This window comes from Neomonachus schauinslandi, chromosome 7, assembly GCF_002201575.2.
Source record: "Neomonachus schauinslandi chromosome 7, ASM220157v2, whole genome shotgun sequence".
NCBI classification, from domain to species: Eukaryota; Metazoa; Chordata; class Mammalia; order Carnivora; family Phocidae; genus Neomonachus; species Neomonachus schauinslandi.
In genome coordinates this window covers 57656429-57674241 of record NC_058409.1, presented here as the reverse complement: position 1 = coordinate 57674241, position 17813 = coordinate 57656429, and the positions used below count along the sequence as shown (strand labels likewise).

Here is a 17813-nt window from a genome sequence, read left to right as displayed (position 1 = left end):
AAATCTTTAAAAAAAAATTTGGAATTTGAAATCTGAAGAGGAGCACCCTTCCACAGATTATAATTTTTTTAATTTCGAAAACAAAAATGTCATAACTGCACCTGAATCCACATGCCGTACTCAAAGTATAGTTTGCAGTAGGATTAAGATTCAAAGAATATCCAAATTGAGGTAAGTGATGACACCATAGATGGAACCACAGCAGGTTGTTGATGCTTAGGTAAGAAGGGATGTTAGCCTCATCAGTAACATGACTGATCTGACTATGTTAGAAGGCTTAAGCCAAGAGTAAAATTCAAAAGACAGTAAGAAATGTGACCCAAACGGAGTCACTTTGGGTCATAGGTGTGGAATTCTCCCTACAAGTGCCACAGTGCATTGGAAAGAGATGGCTCTATATGTGCAGTTTTCAGGAACATGAGGGCAAGGAAGCATCTAGAAACCCTGACTCAGCAGCAATTCGCTGATTGCCAGTGGAGCATAAGCGTACCACAGAGTACAATCCCAGCGCTCTGTGCCCGGCAGGCCTTTGAAAGACTCTCAACCTGCTTGTCTCTCCATTGGTAGGACAAAGGACATTTGTTAAACTCCAATGCTGTAAAGCAGAGAGAAACTATTTCAAGGAGTCCCACTGTCTCCTCAGAAATCCGAAATCATAAATGAGACCGTTCCCCTCTTCTGTTGTTTCAGAAGGCTAATGAGTGGAAGCCACTAGGAGGCAACGTCTGCCCAATATTATGAAGGCCTTTGTAGCTTGAGACCTTTCATTCTTTAGTTTTCGCAAGACACAACTGAAAAGTTTGACACAACTAACCATGCACAGTGGGGCAAGAATCATTTCACATGGGAATTGAAAAGGGTCTTTATGAAGTAAAAAACCATTAGGACCTAATGCTTAATGGGAAAATACTAATAGCGTTCCCGTAAGTTGGAGTTACAGACATGAAAAAGTCATAGGGCAAAAACTAATGATGTAATGTATGGTGATTAACATAACATAATAAAATTAAAAAAAAAAAGTCATAGGGGTGCCTGGGTGGCTCAGTCGGTTAAGCATCCGACTCTTGGTTTGAGCTCAGGTCACGGTCTCACGGTCGTGGGATGGAGCCCCACCTCAGGCTCTGTGCTCTGTGCCCCGAGTCTGCTTCAGATTTGTTCTCCCTCTCCCTCTTCCCCTCCCCACTTGTGCTCTCTCTCTCTCTCAAATAAATAAATAAAATCTTAAAAAAAAAAAAAGTCATGCAGGGGCAACCTAACCTACCAAGAATTCTAAATCATAAAGCTATGATAATGAAAACTGCACGGCACTGGGGCATAAATATATGGATCAAGAGAACAGATTACACATTCTAAAGCTCAGGAATAGAGCCAAACACAGGCTCTTGAGTGTATAATAATGGAAGTATTTCAAATCAGAAGGGAAAATGATGGGTTTTCTTAGTGGGACAGTTGGATAGTCATACTTAAAAAATAAAGTTGGATTACTAATTTCACACTTTCTACTGAAATAAATTTCAGATGATAAAAGATCTAGTTTTTAAAAATTAAATCATTGGATACTACAAAAAACATGAGAAAGAGGATTTTTAAATATGAGACAAAAATTAAAGCTATTTTAAAAAGAGATTGATAAATTCAACTAAATTAACATTTGAAAATATCCATGGCACATGCAGCATCACTCATCAGCAGAGAGATGCCAATCAAAACCATAGTGAGCTACCACTCACATCTGTTAGAATAGTTAGTATCAAAAAGATAAGAAATAACAAGTGTTGGTGAGGATGTGGAGAAAGGGGAACCCCCTTACACTTTTGGTGGGAATGCAAAATGGTGCAGCCACTGTGGAAAACAGTATGGAGTTTCCTCAAAAAATTAAAAACAGAGCAACCATATGATCTAGCAATTTCATTTCTGGGTATTTATCCAAAGAAAAACAAAAACACTAACTTGAAAAGATATCTGAACCCCCATGTTCACTGCAGCATTATTTACAATAGCCAAGATATATATAAACAACCTTCGTGTCCACCAATGGGTTATAGAAGATGTGAGATATATCTCTATACAGATCTAGCCCTAGATACAGATATACCTCATGCTGGAATAGTACTCAGCCATAAAAAGGAATGAGATCTTGCCATTTGTGACAACATGGATAGAGCTAGATGGTATAAAGTTAAGTGAAATGAGTCAAACAGAGAAAGACAAATTCTATATGATTTCACTTGTATATGGAATCTAAAAAAAAATGAGCAAGCAAAGCAAAACAGAAACAGACTCATAAATACAGAGGACAATCTGATGGTTGCCAGGTTTGGGCGGGGGGAATGGGTGAGATAGGGGAAGGGAATGAAAAGGTACAAACTTCTAGTTATAAAATAAATAAGATATGAGGATACAATGTACAGTATAGGGAATGTAGCTAATAGTATGTAATAACTTTGTATGCTAACAGATGATAGCTAGATTTATTATGATCACTTCATAAGGCATATAAATGTTGAATCACTATGTTATATACCTGAACCTAATATAATACTGTATGTCAACTACACATCAATAAAAAAATATGCATGGCAAAAAAATTTTCAACACAATTTGCAACTCATGTTGTAGATGAGGGCTAATGTTCTTTAAAAAACAAAGAGCTTCTACAAATCAATAAGAAAAAAACCTACAGTCCAACAGGAAAAAAATGGATACAGGAAATGAGCAGTTCACAGAAAGGAAGTACATGATTCTGAAACATATGAAATGATGTTCAACCTAATAATAGTAATGCACACTGAAATTATAATAAGAATCCATCTTCTACCTATCAAGTGTCAAAGATCAAAAGTTTTATCATACCCTGTGTAGGCAAGGAAGCACTCTTATATGCTGCTATCCTGTGTGTAACAACTACAGCCTCTATGGAAAGAGTTTGGTAATATCTATCAAAATCCAAAATGTACATACATTTATCCAATCTATTTCTAGGACTTTATCTTACATATATCCTGGTACACGTGTGAAATGATATACAAGGTTTTTTCTGAAGCATTGTTTGTGACAGCAAGAAAATGGAAACAGCTTAAGTACCTTTCAATTGGTCAAATAAATCAAATTATATTTTTAAAGCAGAATATAATGGAATTGTTTTTAAAATTGAGGCAGTTCTAAATGCATTGGTTTAGGATACTCACCAAGAAATATTTTTAAACAAGAAAAGGAAGGTGGTAGAATATCTACAGGATGCTACCATTTGTTGATAAAAAATATAGATGTTTGTATATGCACAGCCTACCTGGAAGGATAAATACGAATCAGGTAATAGTAATTGCCTCCAGGGAGAAAAACTGAGTAGGTGACAGATAAATAGAAAGGAGACTTGACTTCCACTGTATCCCTTTTGTATCTTTGAATTTGTACCATGTGTACATATTACCCAAAATCAATTAAATAATTAACTTTTAGAGCTGTATTACAAGCTCAGGAGTTGGTTGAACGTGTTTGCAGAGCACACATTAATTTGAATTTTGTAAAGTAGCTTCTCTAGGAATTCGATACTTCGACAATTTGTGTGGGACGGAAGCAAGGAGTGTACATGGGCTTCAGGTCATCTGAGGGGCTGGTAACCCTGAGGAGTGACTGCCTCTGCACTGCCGTGTCTAATACCTAGATTTAAGCATGTTTTCTCCCCAGAGGAGGGGGGGCGGTGTGTGTACAAACAATATGGAGGAATCCAGTGCCATCACTCCTGGAAGCAGCCTACGGATGGTGCTGTCACTGCAGTGCACAACAGATGGCTAAAGATGAATTGTTTGTTGAAAACACAGTGGGTTCTTGCTAGCATTCCTGTTGGCCGTACCCACATTCAGCCAAGCAGTCAACACCATTCAGTGAGAACTGTGAACAGAGTACACTGCTGGGCCAGTAAAGTAGCGTTCCCCAAACCTGCGAGGACACAATTAGACCTTCTGAATCAGAACCTCTTAAGGGGGCCTGTGAGTCTAAGATTTTACAAGCAGCCAGGTGATTTTTATGATCAGTTAGGAAACATACTCATAAGATGGGGGGCGGGGAGAGGTGGGCAGGGGAGGAATAGGAAAAAGAAGAAAAATCCATGTATGGCTATCCAACTGTCCCACTAAACGCAAGAACTAACTGTTGCTGTTGGAAGCCATTTTTAAAAGGCTTAACTACCTGTAAACACGGAACTTTGTGTTTTAAGATGAAACATTTTGGTTAAATCAGGATTAAGAAGAAGAAGATTCTTTACATATTGATTTTTGTTCTTAAAACTTGGTAAATAAAAATTTTTGAACAGGACTATTTTTCTTCTGATAAATGAGGATATTACGAGATTCGGTGTTAACTAAACATCACTATTAGTTCATAATAGCATAGAAACACAAGGTTGAATGCTGCCAACCATGAGACTTAGGCTTTTCTGTAATTAGATCTCTCACAAAATCCAAGTGAGCCAAAGGATTCCAGCAGAATGATCCTGGATTTTTGTTTTCTCTGTAGTTCCCCTCCAGAGCCTGAATGATACCATATCTATTTCAGGCAGAGAATCCCAGGAGCCTAGTAACATCCACTCTGCTGGATTCTCCAAGACCTCCTTTACCACTCCAAGGCCCACATATGTGGACAATTACTTGAGGTCCCCATAGAACTGCCTGCCCGGAATGGTGATTTAACTTTACGCTTTCAGATCCAGTTTAAAAATGATTACATCAGGAATGTTTTCCTGAGCGTCTTTTGTAAAACTGCTCTTAAAGACAATCACTATTATCTTGTTCAATAGCCCTTATATAAAGATCTACATGAAAAATTCATCTTAGAGCTGAATGTCAAGAAATATAATTGTCTCCTAGTGAAATGTTATGCTTCCTTTTTATAAAAAGATGAGTTATGTAATCTCTTTCTTTCTCCCTCTTGCTGTCTCCCCCTCTCTCCTGTTTTCACCTTAGCTACCAGGAAGTTCAGATTTAAATTTTCTGTTCCATTGAGCTACTGTTCTTAACCTGGCCTTTCTGATACGATCTCTTCACCCCTGCATGATCTGGCTCTTGTTCTTATAGGAGTGTTTCTAGTGGTTCTATTATGTCTGGGTCTTTTAATGTGAACAACTTGAATACTTTTGGAAATTGACAGAACATAAGTTAGAAGTGAAGGAATAGCCTGGGTTTTCATTGAATGAAGTTTTACTACACAACCAGGAGGTATATAGGATTCTAAATGATCACAGTTAAATCAGATTCATTTTGGAAGAAAGATTTCATTTAGGAAAAGCTGAATGTCAAGATTACTGGGGCGGGGAGGGGTGGAAATCATCCCAGAGCTCGCTCTCCCAAAGGCTCCCTGCTGAGGGATATCACCTGGGTCAGGAAAACAATACCATAAAAAGATTGGTTATTAGCTGTTGAATACTCATGAATTTTGGCCCATTCATGCCAGCGATCCTCCTGTCACCCCGAAAAGCAAGCAAGGGGCAGGAATAACTGTCTCCTCTGTCCACAGGTTGGGAAGGTCAAATCATTTGCCGTTGACCATTGGTCATCACCTATCCAGCTGAAAACTTAGTACAAAGTTTTTTTAAAAAGAAAGAAATGCTGGGATTCTTCATCTCCTGCTCAGGTACTAAGTTCATTAGAAAACTCGCCCTTATTTGTCCTTAATACGCAGACAGAGCTGCAGGTGTCCCCAGCTGGAAAATCCACCCGTGACAGACTTTTCTGTCCCTGCCCCACCACGTGTGGCCCTGAAAGCTGGAAGCAGGAAGAATGTGATCTTATGGGCCCAGCAACCAGAGCCCAGCCCACCCTGGGGATGCTTCTGGGGCAGGAGACCCAGAGAAGGTCTCCACACCCCTACAGCCTCAGCCAGGGAGGGGAGCAGGAAGTTCACAACCGACTACTTTTGTGGTGTATTGAGTCTCACAGATTTGTCATTCAGTACACAGCTTCTCTCTGCACAGCCCACACAGCTAATCCCTGTACTATATTTCTCTCAGTTTTCCCTCCTCCACCCACAGTTCTGCTGACTTCTCTCTACACAGGAGAGACAGAACAGCTGAGGAAACAGCCGAGCGGTGGAAAATTTTTGAAAGTGTTTTGAGCCCACCCAACCTGAGGAGAGCATTCAAAGAAAAACAGGAAAGGGTGAGTAGGAGCTCCCTCAGCCCCCACACACAGGCCGGGGATTGTCACTCCTGCCCACGCCCAATCCCAACAGGGGCCGACTGCTGGGACCCAGCCATGGTGCCCACACACAAAAATATGCAAATGTGCTTTCTGTGAGGATTATGGAATGGAGGCAATTGCTTGGTTATTTCAGATACCACGTCATGGAACTTAGGGGCTCAGTAGGCTCATTCCATTCAAACACTCACCATAAGAGTTCAACCAGCATCTTTGATCTTAAATCGGAATATTTAGAGGCCATCATAGTGGGAGAATGAATGCAGGTCTGAAGATGACTGTGTTTCTGTTCTGGCAACCAAAATCAGATTCCCCAATCTAAAGGGTAATCAATGCCCTGAGTGTGTGTGTGTGTGTGTGTGTGTGTGTGTTCCTATTATTCATTCTTTTCTCCATTCTTTTAATTTCCTTTCAATTTCTCTTCCTACTCCAGACTGGAGCCTTTAAGGCTGTCTGCCTTTTCAGGGTTTGAGGGTGAACTCATTTAGTCCTCAGCTCTCCTCTACCAGTTAGACCAGAGATTCCAGCCAGTTAGACGATGTGAGAGTGGCAAAACCAAAAGGAGTTTGGCTACTCCCCTCATTCGCCCCCCTCATTCATTCATTAAACAGACCTTTATTGAATATCTACACAGATAAGGTCCCCATCCTCACCCAGCCAGCCTAGCCACATCAAAAAGAAGTAATCTTTGATCACCCCTTACTCCCCAGCAGTGACCTCTGGATCAATTTTTGGATCTGGTTTAGCACAGGGTTTTTGGATAGAACCCAGAACCAATAAAAGGGTTATGCAACCAATGGCTAAACAAGATTATCAGTGCTGTTCTCTATGAGTGATCCATTAACCAGTTTCCAGCCCACAGACCAGGCTGGTCCTATCTCCTACCCAAGCATCCAAAGCACTAAAATTAACTCATTCACCATTCTTCCCTACTTTGTTAGCATGGTTATTTTGTTCCCATTTTGAATGAGATTATCCTTAAATCCAGCCTAACTTCTCTTATTGGTATCAGTATTATGTGTTCAGTGTTAATTGATATTAACCCATTCAGATAACACATAGTTATTGAGTAGCTACAATATGCCAGATACTGTCCCAGACACTGAGGCTGCAAATTTTCATTTGCAGTTGCACTCAGCCAACAAGTGAGTGGGATCAGACAACTCTTGGCTTGCTGTTCTTTCCAGGACACAGAATAACTCTAATTACGCACTGCTGTGCAAAAAATCAAAGTGAACAATGTGGTTCTAATAGAATGGAACAGTAGGGATTATTTGCATTTGTTGACTAGAGGTGATAAAGTTTTAAGTTTCCTTGTTTATCAATTCTATTATCTGCCTAGCTGTGTACAGTTGTTATGTTAGAGATAGAGCAACATAGATGATAGTTAAATAGTTAATAACGTTTTATAGAGTTTTGAACTATCCGACCCTGTAAGGAATGCTTTCAAGTTGGTTTTAAGAACCAGATAGTTGGAAGACTAAAGCGCATGGCCACTCCCAAAGAGCAGAATTTTCCTTCCTTCTGGAACTCTTAAATTGGAGAACCAAAAGAGATACAAATGAGTTTTGCGGCCCTGGGCCTCTGAGATTAAGGATGAATTATTCCAGTCCCCTGATGCTAACCTGGGGTATAAGACATTGAGCCTTTTATATTGATGAGGGATGGCTCTAATATGGTACAAGAGCAACAGACTTAGCAAATGAACAGGGCAATGATTTGTGGCCAACAAATTTGTGCTTGCTTCAAGAAATTAATTTTTTTGTCAGACTCGGCAGGGCCCCAGAGGCTGGAGAGTCACCCCTGGGTTGTGGATTGGACATACCATTCCACCTCCTGGCACTGAGGAGTCTTTTAGCACCTAACTGGAAAACAGCTCCATCTCCAACACAGCTCCAAACTATCAACAAGGCTCTGCATGTGGAATTTCCCTTCACTTTAAACTCGCTGGACTATATCCATTCACTAACAAAGGATCCTTGTATTGTTCTAGAACTACTAGGAACTTCTCCTTATCCAGCCTCTCAGATGATCTCCTTTAATGGGAAAAATTAAAAATGAACCCACTGGCAAAGTCTCAAATAGAATAAACTAATGACAAGCCTTATGTTTTAATTAGCTCAACTTTTGTCTTAATAAAATTAGTGGATGGCCATTTTTTTTTTTTCTTACAAATGGAACTGTCATTGGTTCCTTTGGCTTTGATAGAAGGATTTGTTTGGAATGTATTTATCATTTTTGATACTAAATGAACATTTTGTTTGTTTTATTTTGAGGGTCCCAAGGTGATCAGGAAAAGGAAAAACACTGATCAACGAAGTTTTGAATAATGGTACTGCATTCTCTCTTTAAATCTATGATTTTCATGTGACAAAAGAAACTATGGAGACATAATAACTCCATGTTGTCAGGCTGTTGAAGTATGCTAACTCAGTCCATGTACTAACTCAGTCTACGTACTAACTCAAGGTTTAGGACTAATGGAGAGAATAAGACAGATCTGAGTTTGAATCCTAACTCCAAATTCTCATTCCATCATTTACTACCTTGGCCAAATTATTTAACCTCCTTGAATCTCATTTAATGGAGATCATCACCTCAGCTCCCTCCTAGGATTGTTGAGAGGGCTGAATGAGATTTAGCCCAGTTTCTGGCATGTTGAAGACCTTCAATGAATGACATTTGCCCGTCCATCCCCCCTTTCTCTTCTCCCTGTAGCTACGTTTATGAGGTGACATCACAATTCCCTTAGTGAGATGGCTACTGGGTCTCAGGTTTTCTAGATCTCTGCTGATTTAAGAATCCAACTGTGCTGATATTATTTATGCAAATGCCAGCCGGGGACGATATCATAACAAGGATGAGTCATTTCAGAGTACTCCTTAACAGTCTGATTTTGCCTCAGAAAGAACTGGGTTTTCCTCACTGCTGGTGGAGAACAGTGGGAGAGATTCTCAGGGACTCAGGCACTGCTGATACAGGATTCTCATGACACCAAGGGTTTTTGTCGAGAAGGCCCAGGAATCCCCTAAGTGACATTAAACAGGAATTAGCAGCCTGGACTTCGAAATCTGACAAAATGGGGTTTGAATCCTGATTGTTACTCACTCGCTCAGTACCCTCTCAAAATGTCTGTTTTCTCTCAGAGTTCCTACAAGAATTAAATAAGGCAATGTGCATAAAGCATTGAGAACAGTGACTGGCACATAGTAAATGCTCAATAAAAGTCAGTTATAATCTCTTCTGTCACTATCTCCCTTTCTCCCTCCTTTCCTCCTCCTTCTCTCTCCTCTTCTCCCATCCCATCTTAGTCAGAGTTTACCACTCCTCTGTTTGCTAATTACTGAAGCCTGCCACCCAGCATTTGGCACGTTAACAGAGATGTTGTTTTTTGTACATTTACTATGTTCTCACTTCTGCTGAAATGCCTACATTCCACCCATACACTCAACATTAATTCATCCTTTGATCATTATTTTATGAAGCCTGTCTTCACATACTTGAAAGAAACTATAATTATTGCTCAGTCGAATGAAACCTCACATAACTAAATAAATAGTTGTTGATTGAGCATGTAATCAAGAGCTTAAATAATACACTTTATTAAAAAGCTGTCTAATTTCACACCATTATTTCTAAGTTTTATATCCTACCAAAATAGTTTATCTCAGTAAATTTCATTTAAAAAAAAACTACAAATGTCTCTATTAAAATATGAGCATTAATAATAATGACCTGAATATGCATCATGGAAGGTAAAGTTGCTCTGTTGCCATGGACGGAGGCTAAGAAATCACCCCCTCAGTAAATAAATCAACATTTACCAAATGCCCCCAGGATGTACAGCCCTTTATTGATAAACTTAAAGCTTTATAAGTTTAGTGAGAGAGCTTCCCATTTCTTTTTTTCCTGCAAAATCTCTTTAGATCCTTCATGCTCTTAGAGAAGCAGGTATGTCTCTGTAATAATATATATATAATTAGCTCCTTTGTATTACCAATACATCAAGGAGACCCAGATTTACTTTATATACAAGCTCACTATTAGTTTCCTGAGTTAGGTGTATCTATTCTGATATAGCTACTAAAAAGTGCTTGAAATATGCATAAATCCTGTCTAACGATTCAAGTTAAATATACCTCAAAGAATGTTCCATCTTATTAAAATTTGCATATATTTTTCTTACAAGGGAGTCATTATTCTGCATTGTAGCATGTGTTTTTATTACAAACTTGGAGTTCATTGATAAATAGTGATGGAGTTGCAAATCAAGTCAACAGCTTCATTAGCTCAGCAAGATTTTAGGCAGCTCTTCTCCCTCTGTGAGCAGAAGCTCTGAGTTAGGTTAGGACCTTCAGCTGAGTTCCAGGCACCCTGGGCTCTCCCCGGGAAGAGGTGAGGTCTCCCGAGGAGAGGCTCCTTACCTGAGGCCCTCGGCCTCTGGAGAGTGCTGTCTACAGTACTCCAGAGTATAAGTCTCAGTAGCCTCTGGGTTGGCAGGCTGCCATCGGATGGTGGCCATGTTCCAACACACCGTACAGTCCTCGGCGCAGATTACAGGGCTGGAGGGGGCTGCAAGAGAGAACTAAATCAATTATGGAACATAATATGAACATCAGCCCTGCTTCCCTGGTACCCTGAGAAATGTGCTTGGGCGTGACTTTATTTTAATTTTTGATTAAAAAATACATTCTTGGTTGAAAGCCCAAAAGATAGGAAAATTTAAAGAATGAAAAGTCTCCCTCCCACCTCTACCTTCCAAATTGCAGTTTTCACCCATCCCCAGAGAGCCTTTAATACTAGCTTCCTAGAAATCCCGCCAGTTTCTTTCTACATACACAAGCAAATAAAAAGGAAGATTCTTGTCTACCTCCCTTCACAAAAAAGTTAGCCATGATCTCGCCTTCAGTACGTACTTAATAAATACTTGTTTCAGAAGGCAAGAAGAAAGGATAAAATGGTGGGAGTGAGTCATTTCTTCCTCTGAGGTAGTTACAATGATCTTCAAGGCAATGCAAACTTGGTTTATGCCGTACCTACTTCAGCTCCCTGTGAAAAGGCTCCACTGTGGGAATGCATTCCCAGTTGAATATCATTGCTGAAAACTCTTTTGGGGCTCCCAGCACCCATACGATGAAGCTTCTTACCTTGGCAAACATGGCCCCCAAACACTAGCCTTTCTGACTTCAAGTCTTTCCTCTCCTTGTTTTTAAGTCAAAGAAGTAGTAACAAACTTCTTGTAGTGCCCTGCACACTCCATACTGTTTCTTACCTTGATGTCTCTGCTCACATGTTTTCTTCAAATGGAATACACTCCTTTAACTGATCCTTTAAAGGATTCCATTCAGGCATCAATTCTAAGAAGCCATTCCAGATCCTGCCCCTGCCCCGGCTCTCTCGGGTATCCTTGTGGAGTGTTCTCATAATAACTTGTAAATAACTAGATCATGGCCCTTACCACAGTTTTTTATGATCTTTTGTTTTTTATCTCTCCCACTTGACTGCAAGCTTCTTGAGAACAGGAACCTAGCTTTATTCGTCACTGAATACTCAGCACTGTACAACACCCAGCACACAATAGGTGCTTAATAAATGCTTATTAGTTGATCTTAGTAGTGTGCGAAGAATTGAATATTGCCTCCCAACACCCCCTTAATATCTCTTTACCTGTTCTAAAAATTGCCCTTTCGCTGGGCAGGCTACATCCAGTGAAGTTCACGGCCATTACCCACACTTGATAGCATCGGTCAGGTTCCAAATCTTCAAAAATGCAGTAGCTTTCTTTCACTGTCAATCTGTATTCTTCTACCAAGTCTAGCATAAAACACAGTTATAAACTCTAGGGTGTCTTCCAAAGTTAATTGAAAATTATAGCTATTGGAAGAATTGCTCTACTATTTTCAGTGGAAAATTCAAACTGATAAACTGACAGATATTGGGTGGGAGGATGGGTTAGCCTGGTGGTGGGTATTGAGGAGGGCACGTTCTGCATGGAGCACTGGGTGTTATGCACAAACAATGAATCATGGAACACTGCATCAAAAACTAATGATGTAATGTATGGGGATTAACATAAGAATAAAAAAATTTTTAAAAAAACTGACAGGTATCATTTTGTGATAGCTCTCACTTTAGAATCCATAAGAAAGTAACGGCATGGTAAAAAGAGATATTTAGAGTGATGCATTATTACTGTGAACGCTTACCAGAAAATAATACCATATTAGTAACAGTCTGGGCTTCGTCTGCCACAATTAAAATAACTTATTTCAATAGCAAACACTAAAATTGCGTAGTTTATGTTAGCTTAAATCTCTGTAGTACATTCTCAAAAAATTCGTAAGAAGCAATGCTAATATTTCAGGAGAGTATGTAATAAATATGGACAACCCCATTTTCTCTAAATTTATGATGTTATAAAATACCTTTCCAAATTAGTAAACAATTTTAGTACTCAGCATGATTTTCAAAGTTTCAAATCCTGGTTCCTTCTCATGAATTCCAGAATCCTTTCAACTAGAGAGTTCCACGATTTATAGAAATACTTGAATAACTTTGATAAGTCATAAACTATTCTAAAAAATAACTTGTTCAAACAAGACATTTCCTAAAATTTCTTACGTTATTTTACTTTCAATATTTTAGTGGCATTCTTACGCGATACCATTACGAACATGTGCCCCTTTGGGCCAATCTGATTATTCTTACTGAAATTTTTTCTCCTTTACAAAGAATTATTTTCTTTTTTAAATTAGCCTGTGGTCATTTTAGTTCTCCTCCATTATTTCTCTTGAAAGTCACATCTTCAAAACTCCTCCAGTTAAGAAGCCCAGATCATTTTCTTTTTTTTTTATTCTTATGTTAATCCCCATACATTACATCATTAGTTTTAGATGTAGTGTTCCATGATTCATTGTTTGTGCATAACACCCAGTGCTCCATGCAGAATGTGCCCTCCTCAATACCCATCACCAGGCTAAACCATCCCCCCACCCCCTCCCTTCTAAAACCCTCAGTTTGTTTTTCAGAGTCCATCGTCTCTCATGGTTCGTCTACCCCTCCGATTTCCCCTGCTTCATTCTTCCCCTCCCGCTACCTTCTTCTTCTTCTTTTTTTTTTTTTCTTAACATATATTGCATTATTTGTTTCAGATCATTTTCTTTTAAAGGAAATTTAGGAGCTCTTCAACTCAGTTTCTTTAATTGCATCTTTCCAACCCACTGAGCTATACTTTCTGGATGGAAAGTTTGGTTTAAAGAATCTCATAAGGACTTATACACTGAAAAACATTTCCCCCACATTGTAGAAACCGTGGCTGCAGTCTTCAGTGGAATCATGCCCTTCGGCTGAGTCCTGCTGCCCCAGCCCTTCTTTCAACAATGCACACAATGTATGTTGGGGGAGACCCCACACACAGCACAGTATCCCAGTATAGATCACTGGATCAGCTAACTGACATCAGTAGATTTCAAGGTGTCGAATGAATGAGACACAGGACACGTTAAGCGTTTGGAGGCTGGGGGTGGGGAGGAGCTAAAGCGCTTCAAACAAAACATTCCAGGCAATAAATTGGTGTTAAGAGGAGTCATGGAGAGCCACACAGTTCCATGACCTCTACAGCTAGATATCGAGGAGGAAGAAGCATGCTATAACAAAACAAACAGAAACAAGCAAACCAAAACATAAGCTTTGGAGTCTCAAAGGTTTGTGCTTGAATCCTACCCCCCTGATGTATAAGTTGTGTGACCGTGGGCAAATTACTTCACCTCCCATCAGTTTCCTTATTTGCACATGGGGTAATGACACTCACCTTGTATGTATGTATGTATGTATGATCACATCGCCAGGAAAATAAGCAGTCCTTAATAAACAAACTTAGCCAACTTTACACTGTGCCTATGGTTGCTTTTTTTTTTTTTTTACTTTTTCCTAATTTAAATAAGTCTCATATGACATCTCAAAAGCCTTAAATCTTGGCAACAGCGAACTATATTATAATTTGTTCCTCATGACAAATTGGGCTCCTGAGTTTTGTAATGCCATGTCCATCCTGTCACATGCTCATGGGGTTTCCAAAATATGTGGGTCTGTCTTCAACAAGCAATATAAAAATGCCAGCACAACAGTTCTGATTCATTAGGAAGTACAGACTCCAAGTGTTTGGCATCTCAGTCTCATTAGAAGTCCTACTGAACAGAGAGATATTTACAGAGGCTCAACTAAATATGTGTCATACATTCACCCTACTAATCACTTTCACTTCCATCTGCATATGAATTGGAGACACAGGGAGACTACACATACTGAGGCCCATGCCTTGAGAATTATGAACCCTGAATTAACCTTTATGGTTTGTTTGCAGCTTTTATCAAGGTGGATCTGAGAAACCGCCAGCCATGACATCCAATACTGCATTTGCATTAAAATTATTTTGGAGGGGGGCGCCTGGGTGGCTCAGTTGGTTGGACGGCTGCCTTCGGCTCAGGTCATGATCCCAGAGTCCTGGGATCGAGCCCTGAGTCCGGCTTCCTGCTCAGCGGTGACCCTGCTTCTCCCTCTCCCTCTGCCTGCCGTTCTGCCTACTTGTGCTCTCTCTCTATCTCTCTGTCAAATAAATAAATAAAATCTTAAAAAAAAATTATTTTGAAGGACACTGTCTTGTATACAGCTCATTTCTCTTCTGCAAATTGGTACATGTTATACTTTCTTTTAGACTCAAGCACTGATGGAGACTTGTTCTCCCTGAAGTGCTCCTTTCTGAAAATGAGAATCTTAGTTGCTCCTGTTATCCTGAGAGCTCAAAGCCAAATCTGAATCTCAATTACAATATTCATGTTGACCATTATGATATGTATGCATTTTCTTTTCCTTGATTCTGATTTCCAATTTCTGCTTATGTGTTTTATGTTTGCTTATATGGTTGTTGGTTTGTTGCTGTTTTTATATGTGCTATAAATGCTTTGTGGAATGGAGTCATGATATGCATATCTTTAAATACTTCATATTAAGTTACAGAAATGTTGACATGCATCTGTATTTGTGTTAGCAATCCTACCGTTTCCTTCTTGGTCATCCTGTGGCTCCTCCATGCAGTAAACCTGGAATGAATCAATGACATCTTCTTTGTTCATGCTCCAATAAACTGCAATTGTGGTGCTGGTGGCAGAATTTGCTTCCTGAGGTTCTAATCTAGGAGGCTGTGGAACTGGAATAAAAGCAAGATTGATTATCGCTAATGCTGTTTTTACTCATTGTTTCTTTTTCATTATGCTAAACTCACTTATGCTCGTTGAAAAAACTTCAAACAATACAGAAATACATGGAGTAAATGTGGAAGGGCTCCCTTGTTCTCAACAACACCCACCCAAGCATATTCGCTGGAGGCAACCACTGTGACATTTGAGTGTGTGTCCCTCCAAAATGTTTTTTATGCATTTGTATATACGTGCTTATAGACACAGAGAAATAAACATAGATCCCAAACTGTCATCACTTGATAATAATCTTCTGTAGTCCTATATTCAGAGTAACAAACTTATATAGAGGTGAGAGGATGCATCAAATGATTTGGTTTTCCTTCAAAATGAAAACTTGAGTTGCTTTGCTACATAACCACTGTTGTTTCCTTCTACATAACTAGGGTCTATATTCAGAACAGAGACAAATAAAACTTTTTCAGATCCAGTTGCTACATCATCAAAGCTGAAAAAAGACTGGTATGAATAAAAAATATCAAAATAGACTTTCTGAAGTTACTATCCCATTTTCTCTTTCTAACGTGACTATACCAACACATTTTTTAAAAATTAAACAAAATATAAAAACTACATAAGAGAAAAAGTACCCTATTAACTGATGCAAAGGTAAGGTTTAGATATCTAATATAACTCTATTTTTCTGAATTTTAAATTCAGACAATATTCTCAAGTGTTTTCATAGAGATTTTTAAAGTTTATGCATATTGAACATTAATGGTATGTACAACGCCATAAATCAAGTTCTTATGCAACTCTCTTCCAAAATTTTTGAGATACAAAAGCATTGAACATATTTTACAAATTAGAGGAAAAGGTTATTCCTATAGTTGAAAAGATGTCATGCTTTTAAATTTGCTTTTGTGGTTATTTTTTTCCAGTCAACATTTCCTGAGAGATAAGCTTACTGAAATACTATGGGCCAAAATTTATGAGATTACTTCATGAAAAGTCAACACCGAAGGAAAAGAAAACAAAGGTTAGTTCAACAAGAAGGTAAAAAAAAAATAATAATAAAATAAAATAATAAATAGGTCTAAAGAATGGAACAAAAAGAGGCAAATTGAAAAGATTCGATAAAGAGATAAGGAGCTAAGGAAACACAGAGTTATGAAAAGCAGGATAAGAGAGTGGTCAAGTTCATAGGCTTCAAAGCAGAGACACCATTCTGAGGTTAAATGCCAGATCCCCCACTTAATAGCTGTGTTAGCTTAGCCTCAGTTTCCCCATCTTTGAAATGGGAAAACAATAATAATAATAATAATAATACCATTTCCTCCCAGGTTTGTTGTAAGCAGCATATGTACATTAAGTGCTTAGTAGATTGTCTGACACACAAACAGTGCTAAAGTTTCAAAAGGCAAAACAGCCTTGGCAGGAGCACAGAAAATGGAGAGAAGGCAGGAAGCCCGTGAAGATGGGAGTTGAACTGGGGATCCATCATCTGGTAAATCACAGAGGGACTGCAAAGGTAAGACATGCTGAGCAGGCTGCTCAATAACCTCAGAAGCTTGCCTGTCAGAGCACCTCCCCAACGAATGATAACAGTTCAGAGACCCTCACACTGTCTTTAACTTTCTTATTTGTCTTCCCGGCAGGAAATCAGTGTCACATTCTACAGGAGTCCACCCAGATAAATGTAGTTCAGTAAATTTTCATGGTGCCCGGGTTTACTGAAGAGCCAGGCAGAATTCTTCAACTATTGTCAATCGTCTTTGAAACGGTGCCGAACTCCTTGAGGCATGAATGATGAAAATCTCCCTTTCTTTTTTCCTACGGATTTTACATTGAGCTATATCTGCTTTTAAAAATGGCAACATGTTTTCAAAAATCTCTCTCTCTCTTAGGTAGCTTAACAAACTTAAAAAAGTGATATTTACTCCCCCAACAAATCACCAAATTTTAAGGAAGAAGTGGTTGTAGGGAATTAAGCAAAGCATGTGGGCTAGGAATGATTTTGTACCTCATGTGCTCCTTCCCCCAAAATTCCCCCCAGTTAAAACATCTCTTTTCAAAAACAGGAAACATTTTTACTTTTCAAAGCATTCTAAAATTAAAAAGAGAATAAGAATATTCCATAGATGCAATCCAATGATAATGGCTAGATTTGCAGTTCCTGTGTGGCAGGATATCAGGGGCTCAGATTTCATACGTTAGCAACTCTGTTTACACTTCTATAGGAATAAACTTGCAAAGGAGTAATGCCAAAAAAATACAAAATGGGATTTTAAGGCTTCTTTATGGGAGGCTAAGGAATTGGGCAGAGAAATCACACCATGGATTCCCTCTACCTGATGGCATGTGCCCATAAAGAGCTGTCACACTCAGGTAAGCATCAGATCAACTTGGACTTCAGCACCTGTGTGGC

The 17813-nt window shown here is 39.1% G+C and overlaps 1 protein-coding gene across 1 annotated transcript in view; it reads right to left on the bottom strand.

Moving 5' to 3' along the window:
• Positions 1 to 17813, bottom strand: part of CMYA5 (cardiomyopathy associated 5) — an 88559-nt gene that overhangs the window by 11169 nt on the left and 59577 nt on the right. Inside the window, exons 7-9 of the mRNA XM_021699832.2 lie at positions 15247 to 15396; positions 11859 to 12005; positions 10616 to 10763 (exon numbers count right to left, since the gene is read on the bottom strand). Coding sequence (XP_021555507.2) covers positions 10616 to 10763; positions 11859 to 12005; positions 15247 to 15396 — 445 coding nt within the window. The remainder of the gene's footprint in view (positions 1 to 10615; positions 10764 to 11858; positions 12006 to 15246; positions 15397 to 17813) is intronic.